The 24,464-nt window shown below is 39.1% G+C and overlaps 1 protein-coding gene across 3 annotated transcripts in view; it reads right to left on the bottom strand.

Moving 5' to 3' along the window:
- Positions 1 to 24,464, bottom strand: part of tafa5a (TAFA chemokine like family member 5a) — a 151,670-nt gene that overhangs the window by 15,648 nt on the left and 111,558 nt on the right. For all 3 annotated transcript variants that reach the window (XM_077545434.1, XM_077545433.1, XM_077545435.1), the window contains exon 3: positions 4,185 to 4,312. In XM_077545434.1, coding sequence (XP_077401560.1) covers positions 4,185 to 4,312 — 128 coding nt within the window. The remainder of the gene's footprint in view (positions 1 to 4,184; positions 4,313 to 24,464) is intronic.

Here is a 24,464-nt window from a genome sequence, read left to right as displayed (position 1 = left end):
CTGCATTGATGTTTTCACACAAACACCTGACGGACAGGTCGGACATGCTCAGTGGACTGTGTACGAGCCTCAGTCACCCTCGGGCAACATCCACGTAGAGGGCCAGTGTGGGCTTATACTCGGAAAAGCCTCGGGAAAAATGGCATTTGTTCAAAGTAAATTGAGTAAAGGCTTTTGCTTTTGCATGTTATTGTATCAAAGAGACTGAAGAAAACATGATGGTGGATATTTTTTCCCTTCTGAAACTTTGATGCCTTTTTACATATTTGGTAGTTTGGGATAGATATGTTCTGTGCCGTTCATCCATTTTCTCTCTGCTGATCTACAGCTTTGGATGATGGGGTGCGGGAACCCGTCGCAAATGATTACTTGTCAGTCACAAATGACTGATGGGCACACAATGCCCCGATTACTATTCATCAAATTCCGGCCCGAAGATGGACCGGCCAGCTCGCCCCTGGCAGTCTATAGTAGCTGTGGCTTATGTTGGTTTCTCGCGCCAAATCGTGAAGAGTGGCTTTGGTCAGAGAATTTGTGAAGTGGCTACATTGAAATATTGCTAGTACTTTTAAATGGGCATACTTACCCTTTTATTAATTTAAACTGTATATACAATGAATATGTCCAGTTTGGCATTCGAGAATTGGCAAATTTCAGGATTTAAGGATTTCTGTACTTTGTTTTGAACAAAATGTCTTTGTGGATAATTCAAACCAAAAACACAAAACCTTGTTTTTTGTAAAATGACATTGTTGTCATTCCTTTGTAAACATTGATGACGATTGTTGGCACATCCACATTACAGTTCTCAGGCTGGGGATTCAAATCTGTCTCTGGGCTTTCTTGCGTGTAGTTTATGTTACCTCCATGCTTGAGTGAGTCTGACTTCCTCCCACAATCCAAAATTTACATACGGTAGTTTCATTTAAGATTCTAAATTGCCCATAGATGTGAATCTGAGTGTGAGTATGTTTGTCTATATACGCCTGACACCTGGATGAGAATAGGCAGTGTAGAAAATGGATGTTTTTTAACACTGTAAGAAGCTGGGGCTCAGCCTCGAGTCAAAGATGAGACCTCCTTTGTGTGAGGCTAATCATCGACCTTGGGGGCGACTTTAAAATCAGACATTCGCTCGACTTTCCTCAACGCCGCATTAGTCCGTCACGTCACTGACACGATTCATATTTTTAAAGGAATTTGAAACGGTGACCCATGACTGCTTGCTGCCAACTACTAAAATCCCTGACAGTGAAAGCTGCTTAAACATGCACGCCGACTGGGACGGAAGCATGCATGTGGCCGTCCGGCCGTTTGACGAGCTGTCGGCGGGATTAAAGTCACCAATGAGCCAAGCAGGAAATACCTGTCATCTCCAAGCGATGACTGACATCCACAAGTGGGATATGAAAGGTACAAGTAGGCCCAAACGTATGCGGCAAAGTGGGCATTCACATTGTGTAGTATCCGTTAGCTTCTAAATGCGTGCTTGACGGCTGCATTTGCATACTCGCACACATGTGCAAACGCTGCTCTTATAGCTGTCAAATATAATAAATGGATGCAACCGATGCATGTTGCTTATGAGTGCGTATGCGGGCTATCTTTGCCCGCCCGGATAACAAATGACATTGTAGGTGAAACATAGAGCGGCTGTCACCCCGGTTGACCGCAAGCAGGTATATCCGGATGCGCGTCAACGGCTCATGGTAGGAACTAACTGATGTGTATATTCGTCTTTCAGCAGCCGGGCATAAACAAGTGAGTCAGCTGATGACTCAATTATGACAGATGCTTTAATGATGCCTCAGCCATCGCCCATTGACATTCACAGACATGCCAGCCGGGGTCGTGTGCGTGTTTGGGATGAGTGTTTAAGTCTCTTGTAAAAGAAGAAAGCACGGATGGAGACGTGGGTGAAATGACGAAGGTGGTAATAACCACTACAAGCAATTTTGCCTTTATGAAACGCCTCTTCCATTAACATTAAGAGCGCCTCCATTTTGAGATAATTCTAGACGACGTAGAAAAAAAAACTAATGTAAATTTCGATTAGTAGAAAACAAAGAGAGGCTGTAAAGAGGATGTTTTTATGCATTAATGAGCAGCAATTTGAAAGGGATCAGCATTACACTACAATACTTGGCGCTTAAAATGGGGGTGGGTGATTTTAGTGGCTCACAACAGTGTGAATCTGCATTGTGCACGCTGTTCAAGTGGTTACGCAATTTTTTTGATTAGTAGGACGACGCTGGCGAGAGGCGGCTGAGTTGAAATGATGGTTTGGTGCTTTATAGTTTATTAAAGTGAGGTTGTTAATACAATGACCTGCTGTAAGCTCGGATGGAAATGCGGCGGATCTGGAAAATTGTCCCAACAACCCAAATACAGCGCCAGCCTCAACCCACCTGGAACTAACAGATTCCCGGATTTAAACAACAGAAAATCTGTTATAGTACTTGTTGCTAGTTTTGTGTTGTTTGTTTGTTTGTTGTTTTTTAGTTCCAGAATTGTTCGCAGCTCTCCACAGTGCCAGGAAAGTGCGTTGTTACATCAACGGACAAACAATGGTTGCGTGTTTCCGGCTTGCGTTGTTCGTTTGTCATATTTAGATTAAGAGACTTGACTGTAGACAAGAGGAGGCAAAAAAGTGTGTCAACGTGGCGGCCTTGCTAGGAGAGGTGAGAGTCTTTTTAAATGTAATGGCGCTCAGATGTTATTAGCATCTCTTGTGCCATGCAGTTAGCTCGGAAGGAGCATGTCAAATCGACCTATTTTTATCTATGGCTGTCTTTTTATTGGAGTAAGTACTTTATCCATGCTATTTTTGGTATACAAGGCCTACACCGTTTTTCTTGCCCCCCGTAAAGAAATTACATCTAATCATAACAGGTGAAAAAGGAAGCGCTTATGTGGCTCATGAACGTGACCAGATGCATTACATTTATTCTTATACCTTTTTAGCATTTTTAGGCTACAAAAAAAGTACAAAACAATAATTTTGTACTATATTGGGTATTTTTTTAGGCCACAAAATAAAGAATTTTGATGCGAAGGATCATCGGCTCTAACGGAGGACCCCAGCTTCCCCCACTAAGTCTCTTAATTTGAACTAACACACCAGGCGGTAACATATTTACTCAAGTATCATTCAAGTTTGAAAAGGACATAATAATGACAGTTATTTTTTGCTATATGTATGGTCATGCTAATTCCACATATTTTCCATATAATGACAAGAAAACACATCCCCCACTGTGCACATGCAGCAACCACGCATTATTCAAGCCATTCACTGTCATTATTCCAAAGGGAATCCTGCGTCATCGCACAAACAATCATTGTTCAATCGAAATCATTTCAGACACAGCAGGTAGCCGCATTATTTCAACGCTGGAAGAAATGAAATGATATATGCTGTCTGCACAGCACCAAATGAGGCCTAGAGGAAGATAATTGGAGCATTTAGCCACCAAAGCAATGAAATAACAAACCAAATGGCCTCAAATTGTGACAAACCAAAACCTTAATTGTTGTTGGACGTCATTGGGATGGTTGCCATGTTTTTGCTGCTCATCCTGGTCAGTGCACAAAGGTAGAAGGAGAACAACCAATTGACACGAAGGTGACCGTGCTAACCACTACAATATTTTAATTGTTCGTGAATTCATTTGTCAATACTGCTTCATCCATCCATGTTTCCTAAACCGCTTTTGTAATTCAAAGCACATCCCCGCTGACATGTACAGTTTGCACTAACAACTTGGTACCAATCAGAGAATAGCTGTGTAGTGTATGTGATTGAGATATTTAGCAACTTTTCTGACAAATTATTTTTTTCAAAAAAGTTATTGGTGAAATTAATTAGCAACAAACAAAAACATTTCCCCTTTTTTTCTGTATGAAAAGAAATGAGCCGAGTGGAAAGCGATTGCAGTTTATTATGCTGAACATGACCCAAAAAATGGTGCCAATTTATATGTTGCTAAAGCAGTGATTTATCCGCCAGTGGCAAACCTTTTAAAATATTTTGCTGTTGTCGCTTGGCTTTACGTGTACTCTACATGGAACAAGACCGTGAAAAAACGTAATATACTGTACATAAAAAGTGTAAAATCATCAAGGATCATGTTTTGACAAAAAGGGAAGAACTTTGAATCAAAGAATAGAGAGCGTGAACTCACCGTGGTTGTCTTGACTCGGCCTCCAGGCTGCGTACAAGTCCAGCCGGATTTATTGACTAACAGGTCGCAGCCCTCATCCTCCAAACACGGTACCATCTCACACCACTGCTTTTTCCGAACAATGGCAGCTGTGGAGAAGATGGAGAGAACGATTAAAGGGGGGCTGTTGCATCAGGGGGGATAAACAGATGAAGAAAAAAACATCGAAATAGCTGAATGTAAAGATGAGAATAGAGACAAAAGTGGAGGGATGAGCAGGGGGTTGAACATGATGGAAAAATGATGGGATAGGGTTAGATGGGGGGGTATTTGAAAATACACTTACGACTGTAAATGGAGTGAAAAAAAATGGACAGGTTTCCGATTGGAGGGCAGATGAGGGTTGTGGGCAGATGAAGAGCAATGAAGCGCAGACACAATTGAAAGATATGAAATGAGGGGCTGACAGTGAGAGATGAGGCCAAGATGGCGCCAATCAGACAGATGGAGACGAGTTGCGATCAGACAGGTGAATGCATTCAATCCAAGATGCTAACACAAACCCCAGAAAGAACAGATCTGTATACAACACTGTGGAATTTTATCAAAGCTACGCAATACCTGCAATTGTGTAGATTATTACTCAACCAAATGTAGTAAAAAAAGAAAGGAAGGAAAAAAAGAAGAGGAAAAAATGCTTTAAGCGGTATACTCTTTACAGAAAATTGCCTGGTAAGAAGAAATACTGACCTAAACTAGAGAATCTCCAATGATACTCCAAAAAGACCAAAGAAGACGCTTTAAAACGTTATCGTTTCAAAGCCTTCACAAAACCTTAGAGCACCGTGAAGAAGAAAAGACAAGGACAAACACATCAATTCTCACCAGCATGCAATAAACACGTCCATGTGTAATTATTGCCAAACTTGTATGGAGAAAAGAATAAACTGAAGGTGAAATTGGATGTCATGAAATGAGACTTAATTTTCCGCCCCGCGGAGATTGCAAAGTAATGGAAGCGATCGTCGTACATTTGAAATAAACCTGGAGTCGCCCTCCTGGTGGATGCTGATTGCCAGTGCTGGGAACTTTAAAGGTGCAGAAAAAACTAAAGTGTGATGAGTGATTCACTCTGGCACACTGACACGGAAGAGCAGTTTGAATCATTAAAAAAAAAAAAAAAAAGGGATCGATCCATTGAGCGCCGCAGGGGGGAACCAACATCACTGTCAAGCTGGGCGATTATGTGCTCTCACTCACTAACTTTTTTTTGTGTGTGTGTGTGTGGACGTTTTAATAGCTCCGCTCTCAATGGCCTGCAAAAGTCAGGGGGTTGCGATGGCAACGCATACATGTAATGCCAAACTACATAAGTGGTTAGAGCGAGGGTGTCAAACTCAAATTAGCTCAAGGGCCACATGGAGGAAAATACATTATCAAGTGGGCCAGATCGGTAAAATCATGGAATATAACTTAAAAACAATTACCGTCAATAATACAATATGATTTTCGCTATTTGTGGCCCTGCCCTACATTATGGGCTCAACTTTAAATATATTGTTCCATAAAATAACATGAATGCAAATGGAACGTAGCAACACTTTGCCTGTATGAGTTTCGGACGTGTTAAATCCACCTGTTTTGCATATATATTGCTCCCAGAATGCATTGTGTGACGCAATTCATGAAGTTATAAGGACATTTATCCTTGTCATATGTGTTTATGTTACCAGTAATTAAATTTGTGTCATTTTTAACACGTCTGTGTTAGTCTATGATTTAAAAAATATATATTTTTAAACCAACGTTAACTTTAAGTTGTGTGTAAAAACATCCAGGACAATTCCGTGTACAAGCTGCATTGCTCATCTAAGGACTGCTTATGAAATTATGAATTTATATGTTTTGATCTTGGCCAGTTGATTTTTTTGGTCCGACATTAGAATTTTTGGGCGACTTTACAAAATCATCTCGCGGGCCGGATTAAATCCATTTGTTTGACACCCCTGAGTTAGAGAATGCAATTGAAGCACTCAAGCTGAACTGAAATGTACTGAAAGATCTTGATTAAGAAATGTGGAAAGAAGAGTTAATTATGCATAGTAACTCTTAATTTGGGAATTTTATTATTTTTATTGTATTGGGACATTTTAATTATCATAAAAAAACGTTCCCATGAACAAGTCGTAAAGGTCTGAATCAGCTAAGAAATAGGGAAGAAGAAGGAAACACTTAAAAAAAAGATTTTTTTGTTGTTGTAAAAAATAGAATTTGGGGAATGTAAAAAAAAAAAGTTGTCAAAATGTTCTGAATGAGTTGAACAGTTTGAATTTGAAATGGTAACAATGTGGAACTTTTTTTTTTTGAATGCCTCACTGTGTGGGCGGAAAATGTGGAATTTGGGGCAAAGCAGCAATTTTTAGTAGCCTACGTGGTAAGTAATATCCTGGACATTTTTGTGCCTGTGGTGAAGTTGAATTTGTTTAAATCAGTGGAGAAACGTGGCAGGATACAATAACCGAAAGAAAAGGAGGGGGGCATTGATGGGAAAAACAATAAAGAGAGTGAAAGGACATATTGTTCTCCATTTGCGTCTGTGAAAACAGACTCATGGATGACAGTGAACAAGGGCACGCACATAGTGTGTCAAATTCTTTTGTCGTGGCGGTCATGGGGCGCTGGCAGCCTCGCACCCTCCTAAACATGTTGAAGTCATCTTTGCTTCATATCTATACATTTGCTCTCTAGGGCACCTTGAACAGCTGCCATTATGTGACTTCTAATGCTAATATGCTTTCACCGAAGAAATATGAAATACTGATATAGACTCAACACAGTGTTTTTGATTCTCCAACAAGTGTTTAATAGAATTGAACCTAAACAAATTCTGTTGAATTCAATAGAGTGCTAATTTTAGACCACGAGGCCGTGTGACGTCAGCAGCGAGACCGTGAGAGGGTCAATATAGAAGCGCGCTCGCATACGCTTGTTTTTGTTCTCATTTATCTCAGAAAAAAACATGCCGAGGTTGACTCTTCTATACTTCTTTATGTGGGAATATACATGTAAACAAGTTCAATAAAGGTACTTGAAATATCAAAAACAAAAAAACACTGCTACTATGGAACTACTCCAGACACTCATATTCGTTTCCCGAAGCTAAAATCTCAGAGGGATAAATGTGAACGGGGGTCAACAAAGATAAAAGTATATCAACAACGGTAATGGACAATATGCCCGCAATGATAAAAAAGAAGCAAACATAAAGTATTACAATAAGATGGAAGATTGATGTAAGTTTAAGATGCACTCTCCAAATACTGAAACCAAACCATCTGTTTATACAACGGTTTGAATTTGTGGATGTTTCGGCATTGCTTGTGTTGTACCTCTAAGCTGTTCCAAAGTTTAACCCCACGCACAGACACACAAAAACGTTTTCTTTTTTTAAATATATTGTAAGTTATTAGGTTGTAATTCATGAAATGCTTTATATAAGAGTATTATTATTATTATTATAAGGTCATGTAATTTAAACCACTTTGACTGAATAAATAGAACATGAGTGTGACCAGAAAAAACAACTTTATGAATGATCCGCATTGCCCGTTTCTGTAAGATTACTAGAGGATTAATTATACTTGTATTATGTATTGTATATGTATTAATTATACATTGATAAGTGTTCCCCCACACTTGGACACAGTAGTTGAAATATGGTTGTATCTACGTGCAATAAAGTATACAAAGTGCATTTCCTTCCAATCAACGTTTCACTTTGTTAATAATTGAGAGGCTTTTGGAGTTTTTTTTATATGTCTGACGGGGGATTTCCATGTCAACCTCTTGTCGATTAGAACACCTAAAAACATAAAATTTTCAATCTGAACACCATCGATAGTTATATGCAATTCATAATTACTCTTAACATTACCAAACATCATAACTTTTGTTTTGTGTAAATTTAGAGATAATTTATTTATGTCCATCCACTTTTTGATGGATTTTTGGATGGATTGCGTTGGACGATGTTTAAAAAATAAATAAATAAATAAATAAATCTTTACCTCTGGATCAGGTCAGTTCTTTTCCCCGTCTTTTTCAGCCCTCTACTCTCAAACCATCTCTTCAATTGAACTTCATGTATGTTCTTCAACGTCTATACCAGTCAATTTGACATCATTCTTGGACAGAATTAGTAGGTTTAGCTCAGTAGACATCTCGCTGGTAGACAGAGTTTGACCCAACCCCCCCACCCCCATCCCACATTGAGTTTTAATTAAGTGTGGTGATTAGTGCTGTCACTTTCGGATATTTTAGAATCAATTAATCTATCGAATATTCAATCGACTATTCGGATTTGTTTTAATTTTGCATTAAAGAGTACTACAAAAGCATTTTTCTCCCTGATTGCTGTTTTATAACCAGTGATTGGTATAGTGATTAAAAAAAGGGGGGGTTGATGCTGTACTATGTTAACAGTTTGTTCATTGTTTTCTAAAGTAAAAACAGATGTTTGCAAATGTCTTAATTTGATTAAACACAGAAGATAGTCTTCTTTCATGAAGGACTACAAAAAATAAGTGAACAATTAGTGTTGATATGCTAAACTCTGAGGATTTGGACCATTTTAAATTAGAAAATGGCTCCAAACTATTACCCAATTATTAAAATGGTTGTCGATTAATTTGATAATCGATTACTTGTAGATTAATCGATTAATTTTGCCAGCTCTAGTGGTGATGTGTATCGTGCGGCACGCTATTGGACATCCAAATTGCTCATATGTTTACATCCTGTTGCTTTAACTAATATCCCAGAACACTGTTGGGAACACATGCAAGCACACACACACGCTTGTTGGATAAAATCATCAGCGTCGAGAACGTTATTAAAGCCTTGGTGGGGCATTTATCTTCCCACCAAATGGTCGATCACTCTGGTGTCAGCAGCCAGCATCTTGGCCTAATAAATTTGCTCTAATCCCATGCCAAGACGGTGAAATATAGGGGCGGGGTGGTATAGAGCGGGCCGACGCAATGACAGATCAGATCTCAGGTGATAAATGTGACGCGCCGCTCGCAGATGAAACGTTTTGATAATTATAAAGGAGACAGAATGGTTGTTGCACATCATACAGCACAGTGACTACTTGCCACCCTTTAAATTGGCCTACTGACTGATTTCAAGGTTGAAGACACCTGCGACGCTAGTTAGAGCTTGCTTGATCATGTCCAAATGGTCAAATTCCATCGATATGAGGAGCCTGAGAGAAAGGACAAGCAGCAAATAAGACGGGACAGGTTCTGCGCTCTGATGCATTCCCACGCCATTTTGGAGGCAATCGCCCTTTTTTTCTCAGTCCATTGAAATAATGCACCATTTCCGCAACACCTTGATATGCATGAAAAGACAGTTAGAGCGTTGAAATGACTGCGAGGCGATATTTGCATGTGTATGTTTATTGAATCCATGCATCAGAATGCTTGAAGGTTGCATTTTCTGCCACTCAGATTTGTTAGCGCCGAGCAGCAGCATCAAATCAACATTATTCATCATTCCCCTCCTGCGATGAGCTGCTTGTAAATTGGAGCTGGCGCATACAAAGAAGCATCCACTTGTGTGTGCGTGTGTGTGTGTTTTCTTCTCAGCGCTCTTCATCAATTCACTCCTGCACACCACCTCCTCCTCTTCACGAATGCGCCGCCATGTTGCTCAAGCTCAGACGAGTCAAATAACCTTTTAAGCCAATTCACTGTGTCTTCATTTCACCTGAAGTGCGATGAATGTGCCAGGATTTTCCTCCCTGGGCTCTTCATCCTACTGTAAGAGTAAAATGTCCCAGTGGTACATGCAAGCAAGCATAAGCACACAAAAGAGGCGCCTGCTCCCTCCCATCATTCTCCTTTCATTGTTAGAAAATTGGCAATTTATTCTCACTCGGCTGTGCTTCAGCAAGTGATAAACATCAACAAAGCACATGGAGAATCCACAATATTTTGCATGGACTTTAAAAAAAAAATTTTTTTTAGGGCAGAACTGATGGATGTTTTCATTCTTCATGAACTTCACTGCTCTTTTGACTTTTTTTTTTTTTGTATAGTTCACCGTCACCTTAGATTTGCTCCCAGTGAGATGTTACTGGGTGTAAACTGGATAAGGACTGCACCAGGGTTATTATAGTTTGGGAATTTTTCATGTTAGTTAGTTTTTATTTTGTTTTGAGTTTTGGTTTTTAAATTGTGTTAGTTTTAATTAGTTTTCAAGGTGGTTCTGTTAGTTTTTATTAGTTTTAGTTATTTCATAAATGTTTAGTTTTAGTTAGTTTTAGTAAAAAAAAAAAAAAAGTGTATTACTTGTGCGCAATATTTAAAAAACATCATCTGAAGGTGCTTTTCCATTGGCTGCTGCTAGATGATGTCACTTTTGTGTGACACACTTTCAAATGTCTTTATTGCGGTTAATATCAAAATAAATCTACTTAAAATCACATTTAAAATCATCCCTTAAAAGTCATGCATTAACTGTATTACCAAAGACTAAAACGAACGACATTTTTGTTATAATTATAGTTAGGTATTTTTGTAAACATAAAATGTAGTTTCAGTTAGTTTTCGTTTTCTTAAAAGCATCTTCGTTTTTATTTTGTTAACTAAATAATTTTTTGAATTTTAGTTTTTTCGTTAGTTTTACTTAACTAAAATAACCTTGGGCTGCACCCATATCAACTGTTTACGGCTGTCAATGCTTGTTTAAGTAAAACAGTACATCCAAGCTAAGCTATCTCTAGAGAGAAATCTCACCGAACACCAAACAAAAATGTCAATTAAAATGGATGTTCAGGTAACTGTACACTGAGGACCACAATTTTTCTTGCGTTAAGTCTGACAGCTGTTTTTATTACAGATAGACTGATAATTGGCCGATTATCGGCGCCGATATTGGGCATTTTGACAAATATTGGTATCTGCCTTTTTTTTATTTATTTTTTTTTACAAATCTGACGGCCGATATAAGGTAAATCTAAAACCATTTTAATCTTAGAGAACTTTTTATTTAAAATTTCTGTTAACTTTATAAGAGATGCTACTGACCCTGGGAACCTTCTGTTTTTTGTTCGACATTAAAACAAAGAATTGTGAAAATTTAAGAGTTCAGGTATTTTTGAATTTTAGAAAAAAAATATTTATTGTAGAAAACTATATAGTGCATTATGGTATTCATTTGCTTAAGTTTCCATTTAACTTTTTAAGATGACCTTGGGAGCTCCCTGAACATAAAAAAAACTAAACATTTTAAATGAAGTCAATTGTCCACGATTAAATATTATTATATTTTTACTTCTACATTTTCAAAAGTCTGAAAAATTGTTCAATAAACATGCTTTAAGACATTACAAAAAAGTCAAGATTGGCATTTGTATTTAAAAAAAAAATTGACGCCAGTATTACCCCCTCCCATCCTTCTTTTATTTTATTTTATTTTATTTTTTACTGAAAATGAATATCAGCTTCAAATATCGGTCATCGGCCTCCTTGACCATTAATAATCGGCATCGGTATCGACCCACAACTCATTTTTGGGCGTGGAATGCAAAACTGATCTCAGTTTTTCTCAATCAGGTCAAGGTTTTGAACAATAGATCCCTGTTTTCTGACAGACTTTGACGTACAATGAAAATAAAACAGGATAGCTGCAATGTTGATACAACCTACTTATCTTTTTCCAAAGTAGTACTTCTTAATTCCTACTATGCTAACTTTCTGTTGTCAGATATTGATCGTATTGACCTAATTGTGACCACACCAACAAGTTGCCACGTAGCTGGAGATGAGTCCAATCCTAGAATCAGCTCTACTACAGTATTATTACAGCTAATCAGTGGAGATTTGCTTATCTGGAGGGTAAGCTGTGGCAAGCAAAAAAACAAAAAAAAAAAACCCGGTCATATTATTGAGTCAGCATGCCAATTTTAATCAGTCTAAAAATACAACCGCTTTAAAAAAAAATTTTTTTCAATATTGCTCCCAATACTATGCAATCTATTAGAGGAGCATTTAATTGTTCTGCCTGTCACTATAAGCCAGTGGCATGGATAGATGAAGAAAGATACTGTACATTATTTGTCAATTCTGCCGAATTGAGTTAAATTAAGTTTTGCTAAAGCAGTGATTTATCAGTCCAAACTTTTTGGCGGTTATTGTTTGACAAGGACAACACAAAGTCGTCATCAACACAGCAAGTTTTTCCTCACGCTTCTTTCTTCACACTCAACATGGAAGGCGCTAACTTCATTTCACAGCAATGACAAAGTCGACCAAGAACGAGCGACGGAGAACAAGGCGTCTCGAATCTTACGATGATTGTGCCGACCGGAACAAGCTTGAGTGGTTTAAATGCATGTTTAAGCACGGCTGCCGTATTCTCGCTCCCATCAACGTACCGCTTTTCCTGCATCTTATTTTGGTGCGGCGTCATTGTGGTGTGAAACCGGCAGTTTGTGTGGCGTGACATTGTTCCGGGCGTGTATTTACTTTCCATGCGTGCATGTGTGCGTGGTGACCATCAGGTATTGCTGATATCGTTCCGTTGCAGATGTGCTCTGACATTTCCACACAGCTGAGCGACAACACTAACCGCTGATTTGTTGATGCGCACGCACGCACACACACACACACACACACACACACACACACACACACACACACACACACACACACACACACACACACACACACACACACACAAACACACACACAAACGCACACACACGTGCTCACACGTGAAGGAGAGCCCAAAGGCTCGTTGAGGCAGAGGAGGAAATGTCAGCGTGAACAAGCACATGTGGGAAATGCGAGCATTTAACACCAGTCTTCAGAGACGCCAGCACGTAAGCAGCCAGTGTTGCACTCTTGACATGCAGCTTACACATCTACATGCACACACTTCAATCCCTTTACACATATCACTAAATATTTCATTGTTGAAACTAACATTGAAATGTGAGTGTACTATTCTCACCTACACAATCAGAAAAGGAAACAAAGTTTGGAAAAACACTCACTATCAAAAATAGAACACCCTAATAGCCAATGTGAACCAAGAAAAGTACTGTATGAAATATCATACTGCATTTCAATGGAATGGAATGGTCTACTATTTATTAGGGGTGTGACAAAAAAAATCGATTTGGAACGATTCAGAATCGATTTTAAATGTCCCAAAATCTATTTTTGTTAATGTCTTGCCCTTGTTTTTGTGTGCCTTTATTGGGAGCGCAGTAAAAATACACCTACTATTTACATGGTGCTTTTTTTTTTTTTAGTTATGGTGCCCAAAGTGCTTTACATAGCCTCACATTCACCCATTCACACACACCAGTGGTCTGGTGCTGCCACGCAGGGCGCTGTCAGGTCCACTGGGAGCAAATCGGGGTTCAGTGTCTTGTTCAAGGACACACTCTGCCATTGAGCCACGCTGCCCCATGTGTGTAAAATGTTGGATCTCCATCAGGGTCAAACAATACTTGAAAATTTGCAATGGACACTTTCTTCCGGATCTGGACCAAAATGTTTATGAAATGAACCAAACATTAGGAAACTAATGTAAGGTTATCAAAGCCGAAACTACAAGACAATAAAAAAAGCTTCTCTGATCTAACAGGCATTACCATCTGTGAAGCAATATTTGACCTTTGTAATCCTGTTCACTTCAATGTTTACATTGCGCAAAACATCTGTAACTTGCAGTACTTGAAAAGTCGAAGGTATGCATCTTTGCTCATTATTTACAAACAATATTTTTTTTTTTGCGCTAATTAATTACTATTGCCTAAATCAATATTACTCATTTTTTTAATTAAATGTTTTTTAAATTGTTCTTATTTACATTGCACTTTTCATTTAGTATTTATTTCATTATTTTAAATTGCTCTCTTTTCTTTCATTTTTTGTATAAGTGGAACGAGAATAGCAAAGTAAGAATTTCATTGTTCAGTGCCACTATTGTTTTTAACGCACATCGAGTCTTGAATTATGACAATGATGATAATGATAATGTTTTGATGAGGGGTGTCATACCCATTTTTGTCACAGGCCACATTATGTCATTGGCTTCCATTAAATAGACTGTTCCCACAAACTTGAATTTTAAATCAGAAGCTCATGGAAAATTATGGAAAGCAAGTATTTCAAATCAACTCCATTTCTAGAGCACTTTAACAACAATTGCAATCACTGTTGAAATTTCGAGTACCTAATGAAGTGTCCGGTGAGACTACATTGGGGAGATGAAGAACAACTTGTGTCAGAAATCCCCAAGTCAACATTTCCTTTAATTTGTCATCCATCTACAATCGCAGAAACTAAGCCAGCACGTATAAATTTACACGAGCTGCAAAGTAGCAGACAAAAATTTGAAAAGCTTAAACATTAAATATGATCTTGGCCACATTCCCGGGATGCGCTAAAGTTGCATACAGTGATGTCTCGGCGTGGGTATGGGTGGGGGGAGGCACAAGGAACAAAATGCGTTGTGATATTTCCCTTAACTGTGAAAAACAGACAAAAACAGAGACAGCAATGAAGAATGCAACTAAATAATATTTGACTCTTTATTAAGTGCGAAGACTTTGTGGAGGGTAAAAAGTGGATTTGGTGTCAGATGCATCGTGTGACGGCAAAGTCATGATGCGTGCAGCGGTAATGAAGGTGACTCGTTTGAAGATGATGGCAAATGACACATTGACATACTTAAGATTGAAGTAGAACATTGCACTCCTCCCTACATCCTTCCCTGTGGCCTGCAGGGCCGCAAACAAAAAGTAATGTCATTAGTTTGCCTTGTGATTTGCTGCTGATGGATGTACTCATGGAGGCAATTTGGCTTTCACGTGTCTCGGAGATTCAAACTAGAGTTAGCCTCCTTGAATGTTGCCCGTTTAGCCTTCTTCACCTCCACATCCAAAGTAATCCGCCTTAAATGATGCATAACCTTTACTTGGCAGAGGCCCGTCCACCAATAAATCTGTTTATTCCCTCTTTTCCCCCCTTATAAATTGTGCTAAACAAATTCCAATTAAGTGAAACGGTAATACGGCGTGAATCGTAATTTGCCTGTGAGCCGTCCCCAAAGAGGATAAGACCGCAATCATTGGCATTAAAGTAGAAGGCAGCTTATGGCAGGTTTTGCTTAAATATATTTTCAGCTTGTTGTTATCAGGTCAGCGGCTGTGGTTTATGTAAAGCTAATGTAGCGCTGCATTACTGAATACAATTGTTAGCCGTGCAAACAGCAGTGCGTGCCTGCCTCTTCCTCTATTTCAGCATTGTGCAAGTATCCTCCCGATCGATTTCTTTCTTTGGCTTTTCAGGTCTACTGTATCGCTTGGCATTCACGTGACATCTTGAAGGGAATTGCACTTTCTGTTTGAGAAAGGATGCCTGCTGTCAGCCCCTGAATGATAGCAGAAGCGAGAACCGGATCGCCCAATCTTTACCTCGACACAGTGGTCTCGGAACCCTTGTGACTGATAACCGATGCAGAGTCCCTCAGACAAGCGTTATTGAGACAATAAATGAGGCGCACCTCACTGGGGTGTCCAGGAGGGCGAGTTATGTATTTAGAGTAATGCCCGGCTGAGCGCCAGATCCATCCTTCCCTTTCCTCGTCTGAACCTTTACCTCCACTCTGTCCTTTGCCTCCATTGTATCGTTTGTTTTCCCCCCTCGACCCCTCTCCTCAAGCTGGCAGAGCTGTCGTACCAGGAAGCCATCTATTTCACACTGCTCCACAACTCCTCCACCAGAAAAGTGCAGCGTAACGGATCAAAATATCCCTGTGTGATTGATTTTTATGGTCTTTTGAAAAAAAAAATCCACAACAAACTCAGTGCCAAAACTTTTCCACTTATGCTTTTGATGCATTGGACAGGGCTGAAATTGCACAATGCTTGTTTGGTCCACAGGGGAAAGAGGATATATATATATATATATATATATATATATGATATACATATGCAATGTCGACGTAGCCTTCCAAACTTTGTATGACACTGTGAGGTGTTTATCATATAATAAGTTTGAAACTATTTGAAATCGACACAAGTCTGCTGATGACTTGGGTCAATTAGTAGAACCCAGAGTTCAAAGTAAACATGGTGAAACTGCATTTAGCTGTTATGCTGCACACAAATAAAATAAGCTGCCAACAGAAGTGAAGTCAGCCCCGAGTGTAAATGCTTTTAAATCCAGGTTAAAAACTTTTTTCTAGACCTGTCAAACGATTAAATGTTTTAATCAGATTAATTGCATCTTAGAATTTTGATTAATCGCTTAGTTAAAAAGGCATTTTATCAACATTTTTTGCCCGCTATATTTAAAGAGCACCTGTTAATATGTTAATTTTGTTTTACATTTACTGTTATGAGGATTTTTTTCAACATTTTTTGTTCCACTGCACATGCTCATCCTCCTCTTTTTCTAATCAGTTAATTACTTGCTTACTTACTTATTTAAAATGAAAAAAAAAAAAAAACGACCCCAGTGGTTTGACATGACATTTGTTAAATGCTTTACTTGAATGCATGTAGTTATGTTTATTGCTCAAACACAACTTGTGCTATCTTTAACATAGCCATCTGCTATCAAGATAAAGGATCATCTGTGACCAGAATTAATAGTGTGATTAATCTGCATTAATACATGATTAATTAATAATTGTTAATTTTAATTAAATACATAATTAAATATATTTTTGTGATTAATTAATTAGTTAACACTTTAACTTAACTTTGCTCTATATTATTTATTTGTTTGTTACTAACATAACTATGAGATTCATTTTTCAAAAATAATTTAACCAGCCACCATTCTATGTCACTACGTACTGAATGCGTTGCGACGTAAATACAATGGTGCCGTACGTCCAAATAAAGTTTCTACAAAATGCATTCAACTGGAAATGATTTTTGAAAAATCAATCTCATAGTTATGTTATTAAGAATCAAATAAATAATATAAAGCAGACTTGTCATTACAGTCGGGGTTTATTTTAAACATATTTAGTGTTTTTGTTCTTTAATTATCTTAGAAAATTTCTTTAAATGTTTTGAAAGTTTGCTGCCGAATGTTTTAACATTGTTAATGTATGTTCTTTAAGTTTTGTTGTTACTTTTGTTTTCTCTGCTATGTTTCTGAATGTTGTGTTTGTTGCTTTTATTGTGTGAAGTGCATTAAGTAGCCTTGAAGTATGAAATGTGCAATAGAAATAAACTTGCCTTATCTTGAAACCACTGAAACACAACCATTTGGAGACAGCTCATTTAATTGTGCACGTTTACCCTAATGAAGTATCTAAATAAGCAGAGGTGGGCAATTTATTAAATTTTGCAGCGCCGTCATTCTGTCATCGTCGGATGCTCAAACAAACTGTAATCGTCAGTCGGACGCTCGTTTTGCTGACAAATAACGAGTGACTACTGAGTACTGTCACGAGTGATAGACTGACGCCATCAGTACTGACAAAATGCTCACCTCTTCTAATAAGGTTATTTAAAAAAAATGGTAACCATAATTATAAGCTTACCCTATAACCCTAATGCTACCAAACCCTCCTTTGTGTCGGACTCTGTACACCTTCCCCTGTGGTCACATATTGTACTAAAACTGAAGTATACAATCTTTTACACTGTGTGTGTAGACTGCACTTTGCAAGTGTGTAAGAAAGTGTGGCTGAGGGTTGTGCAGGCTGACATTTCAAAGGATCAGCGAGGATCAATAACAAAGGTCAGGAAAACAAGAAGCATGCGCTTGTTGCGACGCATGGTACAGGAGGTTCGCCCACGGTTCTCCTTCGTCGGTGTCTAAGCAGTGCAAGGTTTATAAGCCAGAAAGCAGTTTGAAAGTTGAAAGTTTTAGTTGGGGGTTAGCTTGAGGTTCACCGTGTCGGTTGGAACTGCCAACAGTTGGCAAGGCAGTCATTGTGAGGTCCATCATGTGCACTGAAGGGGGGCAATCTGAACTCTGGGTTGTAAACAACAAAATCGATAGCTCATTTGTCATTAACGTTGGAAGGAAGCAGCTTGTTTTTGGGTTGTTTTTTTTTGGCAGGAGAGATGCACTTTTCTCAATCTAAATGAACCAATCATTCTCCTTTCTCCCCCAGGGGCTTCCCCATCGGTTGGAAAAGTCTCTCTTTTTCTCACTCATTCCTTTCCAGCACTTCTAATCAAGCTCTCTTGGCTCACCTATTCTCACAAAAACATGCTGGAAAAAACAGGTGAGTGGTTGTGTTTAGATTACTGGATGATATTTAGCAGAATTACACTAATTTATTTACATACTCTTTCTACCACATATTTTAAAAACATTCAAACACACACTTTTATTTATTTGTTTGTCTACATGTGTATTCACCATTTGTGTATGATTACACTTTGCTTTGAAAGTTTTAACAGTGCAACATTGATGCTAGCCCATCAATGGCTTTTTGCATTGTGTGTCAGCAGTAAGCTAGCGGTAATTACCAAGACAGTTGTTTAGTAGAAATAAACAATGTTTGAGAGTAAACCAACTAGGATTGGCAATAAACAGGTACACTGAAAATGTTATAATGGGGGCACTGAAATAGTTGGGTGCCAGTCAAGGAATTTGTGTTATTGTCACACATGACTGGAGTAGAACAGTAGTCAGACATATTTCCTGACTGTAATTTAATGACTCAAGTTTGGGATTTTTCAGCCTTGACAAAAGGTCTTCCATTGCTTCTAGGCTAGCCACCACTTGTTCTTCTTTCTCTCAAAAAACACAGCCTTTCATGTAGCGGTAGGACGGAGTGCATGTGAAGTGGGAGGGGGAGAATGGCTTCTCCGGTTCTGCACTGATGGCGTTTTGTGTTTAAGTGGGAGATGGGCCCAAATGTTTCTGCCACATGGCTGCTGAAGCTGAACGGCGCTGGCAGGTGGATTATACCTTGTGCCGCTGTGTCCCTCGACAAATTTAAAGGTAGCCCGGAAACTCGGCACCATGGGAGAACGTCGGCACACAGGGGGGTTGGCCCATCTTCTCCATTTTTGTGTGTTCCATCTTTCTTTTTCTCTCTTCTGAACCTTTTTGGACACAAATCCTATACACCCCAACTTCTGGTCAAAGCCATTCCCTTCTTGTTGTGATCATTCGCAGACAACTAATTAACTCATTCACTGGAAGCCATTTTCACTGAAGCAACACCTTTCTCTCGGCTGTTTTACTGCATTTTGACTGATTTTGCAAGGCCCACAGAATATTGTGTTCTATTGCTATAAAAACATGGAACCTACCAAAAAAAGAAGAAGATTAGAGTCTCTTCTTCTTTTATGAGGAAAAAAAGTATATTTCTGTCTGCTTCCGTTTTGCAGCAATTAGCATTAGAATATAGCTATGTTTCGTCATTATTCACAAATCTGTTGAAAATAGCAACATGGCCCTGGTTGATCTCTTATACTCTGCTGCCACTTGCTGGTTGTTTTTGTAATAACTACCATCGCTTCAACTATTCTCTTCAGTTTCAGTTTAGAGGCTGCATCAAAGCCTTCTGTATGTCTAGCATTAAAAAAAATACATTTAAAAAACGTATAAATACGTCTTTGGGAGCATGTTAATATATTAAATAGAACGTATTTATACGTTTTTGAGAGCAAATGAGTTAACTGACAGCAGTGGTACTTCTCATGAAGGGTGCATAAATGGGTAAGATCTTGGCCAAACTGAAATAATTTATAGGAAATTGTGGTGGTGGTGGGGGGGAGTCATGGGTTAGTAAAAGTAAAAGTAGTCCTGCTGTCATGTTTTTCCGAGTCAAGCTTCTTGGCCTTGGGCCGAGATCAAGTACAAGCGAAGCTAAGGTGCTTGAAGTCGATAAACTGTCTTACATATTAATTACTTGTTCAATTGCCTTTATTTTATCATCACATTTAGATTTATTTGTCCATAATTGTTCAGGCCTTGTTACAACTACAGAATGATATTCCTGGTTGGGCTCTCAGACCCCACTTGACATCAATAGTTTCATTTGTACAAGTGTCAAAAATCAGTCAATAGATTAAGCCTTTGCTACTTCGCTATAAACTTTTCAAAACAATATCCAAACAAAAATCTGGTCAATAATAATAACAATCCATGTTTTTGTAATGTGCACCGCTACAATTGAAAAGGTAAAGAGGGGGACAAGTAGATTTGATGTTTTTGTAGTGTAGAGTGCAAGATAAGCAGCCACTCAGAGCGAATCAGCCAAACACAGGGTTTCAAGTGCTATTTTAGGAGACACAAAAGCAGAGCCGTGTGGGACCGACGGCCATTAGTAAAGCAGAACAGTTTTGGGATCAAACTGCAATGATAAACAGGTATGCCTTGAAAATAAAGCCCTTTTCACACAGCACTCGCTCAGTGTGAAAGAGTTGAGCGGCAATGTGAAATGACTAGTTTCCAGCATGCCCATATTTGGAAGTGCTGTCGTAGCAGCCCACCAGGAAGTAGAAATTGATATTTTGTTGCTGGTTAGGTGGCACATTTAGAAGATTTTCTTTGTTGCAAAAGAAAAGCCCTGACCTCCATTTTAAGGAGGAGGAGGAGGACATGAGCAGCATAGAAAAACTTGCATCGTTAATTTAATCATGCCGTTACTTGTAAATAAGTCTGCCGAAACAACGCTAAATTCCTGCACCAGATACACCAGCCAGCTCACCATCAAGGCTCCATTCCGTGGTCCCCTGCCCTCACTACATACTCAATACACAAAAAAATAAGTTTGACTACTGCACTCTGCTAAATGCAGTGTGAAAAGGGCTTTACAGTGTCGAAACATAAACGTGGAGATGCCATCAAATATAACTGGCATGCATACTAGTATGGGAGCATAACTATCCTATTTTACTAGTATTACATAATGTGAGGAAAACTTTCCTGCAGGTTCATTGCCGCTCACCTTCCCTTGCTCTCATCATCCACACAAAATAAACTCGCCTTTCTCCGCCTCTGGTGGCCTGCTCCCTGAGGGCTCGGTCTAACTGCCCGGATTGACTTTGTCCTGTCTCGGGAGATGATGGCGTCTCCCACAGGACTAGCGCTCTTTATGCACATATCACAAAAACGACTGCTTTCTCAGTGTGTGTGTGTGAAGGGAAACCTGGTAGAGTCAATGTCATGCAGGCTCACCGTTTAGGTTGGAGGACTCCGCCTTGATCGAGGCTACGACAGCTTGAAAGCATATTAAGAATGTGCTATTTCAAGTAGAGACTTGGAGGCAAAACAACAGTCTGCTTGATGCCAGTGTTTTTGCTTCGTGGGGCCTGCCAAATGTAAAAATGTGATTCAGCAAGCAACGTATTATTAGTGTTATTAGATAACACATCAGAGGAATTGAGTGGGAAAGAAGAACAAACCTAAGCACATTTAAAACGACGTCATTAAAAAAAAGGGCCATTTTCGAGTTTGTAGCAACCGTTTGACTAATTGATTAGAATTTGTTTTGATTTGCTTTGAATGCCATGTGTTTTTCTTGATTTCTATTTTATAGATGTATTTTAATTAGGAATGTTAAAAGTGCAACAAGTCCTCCAACTCAACGCGACCATATTGGTTGTTTTACCATCCACGAAAATATGACCAAAATGAGCATACTCCACGACAAGCCACCCAAGAGGAACAATTAAAACAATTAAAACGACTACATTGATCATACACTGAAACAAGTACTGGCCTGTTAGCTTAGTCAGATAAACGCTCGTCTTCCGACCAGACGACCTGGGTTCGAGCCCCAGTAACTCTCTTTATGGTTCACTTAACTATTTTTTGTTGTTGTTACTATTTACATGGCCGATAGGGGTCACTAAACTACAATATGTAACACTTGGTCGTAATTTGGCGCATTTCAAAACGACCCATGTGGTCGTATTGTGTTGGAGGACTGTCTGGAAAAGTACGTTATAAATACCGTTTTGTTACTTATTGGGCTATGGTGTGCATGTCCAATATGGTAGTATGTTGCTCTTTTGCAACAATAAAAATCTTTTAGCTTAAAGCTAGCACACACACAAAAAAAACATAAAAGAAAAAAAACGCCACAGACGGCTAATGAATAGCACCAATAGGTGCTTGAACTTTGTTGAACGATGTTGCTGGTTGGGGTTTCAAAGGAAAATAAGTGTGCAGATGTGCTTTCAACTTTTTATTTCCCGATCTTTCTTTTACAAATATACTTAACATTAAGGCAATAATTCAAAAGGAGGGCAATTGCACATGCATTAGCGACATCCGCCACAGGTTTGACATTCAAGCTGATAGCGACTGACGTGCATGTTATTGTGTTTATTTGCTGCAATTCTCCAGAGAACCTTCACTTTCATTTCACCCTCTTCTGCATGAATTATTTCTATTTTATTTCCAAACACCTGTCAAGTCCTCGGGGAGCAGCGCACAATCTGTACAGCAGACGATCCCCAGACCCTGCCAGGAGAAAATTGGGAGAACACAAAACTGTACATTTTGCTGCAAAACACATTTGAACAACCTTTGCCCTTCGGAAAGTGGCCACACGTTCAAGTGTTGTTCCTCTCCTGACAAAACCTCTGGCCTCGCTTTAGCCTGACAGAGATTTGCAGAAAGCCGAAGACACACACACACACCTGATGTGAGGCTTCCCCTGCACGTCTTCCATCTATCAGTCGTGACATGCCTTTTGCGCCCTCACATCGGTCCAACCAGGTCTCATTTCAGTCTTCTCTGTGAGTTTTGCTCACTTGACTGTAAACCTGGACTAAAGCCTTGGACTGTCTGCAACATACAGGAACACTCCAAATTCAATGCAAATGTGCACCCTCATGGCAGCAAACGGCCGTGCCATCATGACATGTTGACACTTTCGTATTCAGTAAATAGCGCCGCTCACCTCTATGAGTGTATTATTAATAGAGAAGGACACAAAGTTAATGTGATGAAGTGAGATGGAGAGAGACAGAGAGAGAGAGAGAGAGAGAGAGAGAGAGAGAGAGAGAGGGAGGAGCGGGTGAGCGAACATACTGCATTAGAGCACATGTGATTTATTCGCCCCTCTAGGTGAAGGAGACCCCATTTGTATTCATTTGGCTTTATTTTTATCCCAGATTCATCTGGCCTTCACGTGCCTGTCACCACCGTACTAATATTATTTTGCTCATGTGCGGCTCCATAACAGGCTCTTATAAAAATTGCCCCCGTGCGGCTGTAGGATGCACATGGCAGAGGAGGGGTTGCAGGTTTATTTCATATCATACATCTGATTTGAAACACACAAACTCACACCTTTTTTCGAGCCAACTTTTTTTTTTTTTCCTTTTATGGCTGAAAGGTGAGCCAGTGGTGCTCCAAGCCAAGGGCAAGGACAACAATGACCACCAAGCTGCTTTTTCAGAGAAAATAGATTCAAGTGGAGGCTGCCTGTGGTTGTGTTATAAGAACACACTTTAAAAGGAGCTTAAAAAAAGATCTAGTACTATAATGGTCAATTAAAATCAATTTATTTAAAAAAAAAAAAAGACTTTTAAAAGATCAAATGCGAATGATTGCGCTAAAAAGTTAGCTACAACTGAACTGTACTTATGCAGTGATTCTTTTATGCACCACTAGAGGGAGCCCACATAGCACACTTTACATACATACCATACAATAGAATTGTTAGGTTTTGATGTTAATTTAATAAAGTTCAATTCAATTGTCAAGCTTCTTCTGACATTTACACCACACAAAAAAAGCTCACTTGCGAATGATTGCGCTAAAAAGTTAGCTACAACTGAACTGTACTTATGCAGTGATTCTTTTATGCACCACTAGAGGGAGGCCACATAGCACACTTTACATACATACCATACAATAGAATTGTTAGGTTTTGATGTTAATTTAATAAAGTTCAATTCAATTGTCAAGCTTCTTCTGACATTTACACCACACAAAAAAAGCTCACTTGCTGAGTATATTAAGGATTTTATATCTAAATTAGGTGGAGTTGTATCTATTATGTTTTAGGTCTAAGGCTAATGTTTTACGCTCCTAAAACTGCTGGGTGAAAAGTAAACCAAATGCTGGGTCCAAAAGGCATGTTGGCTTGAGGATATTACCCAGCATGTTGGGTTAGGAAAACAACCTGAGAAGGCAGAAGTATGGTTGTGAGATTCATTTGCGCTGCACTATTCATACTGAACTATGCTAAGCGCCACTGACTTGCTCCAGACCCTAGAAAATGGGAGCACTGTTAATCTCCAGTAAGAGAGCAAAAGCACATATTTCCCTGGAT

The sequence above is a fragment of the Vanacampus margaritifer genome, chromosome 15 (genome assembly GCF_051991255.1).
Source record: "Vanacampus margaritifer isolate UIUO_Vmar chromosome 15, RoL_Vmar_1.0, whole genome shotgun sequence".
Lineage (NCBI taxonomy): Eukaryota > Metazoa > Chordata > Actinopteri > Syngnathiformes > Syngnathidae > Vanacampus > Vanacampus margaritifer.
This window is presented reverse-complemented; position numbering and strand designations above follow the sequence as displayed.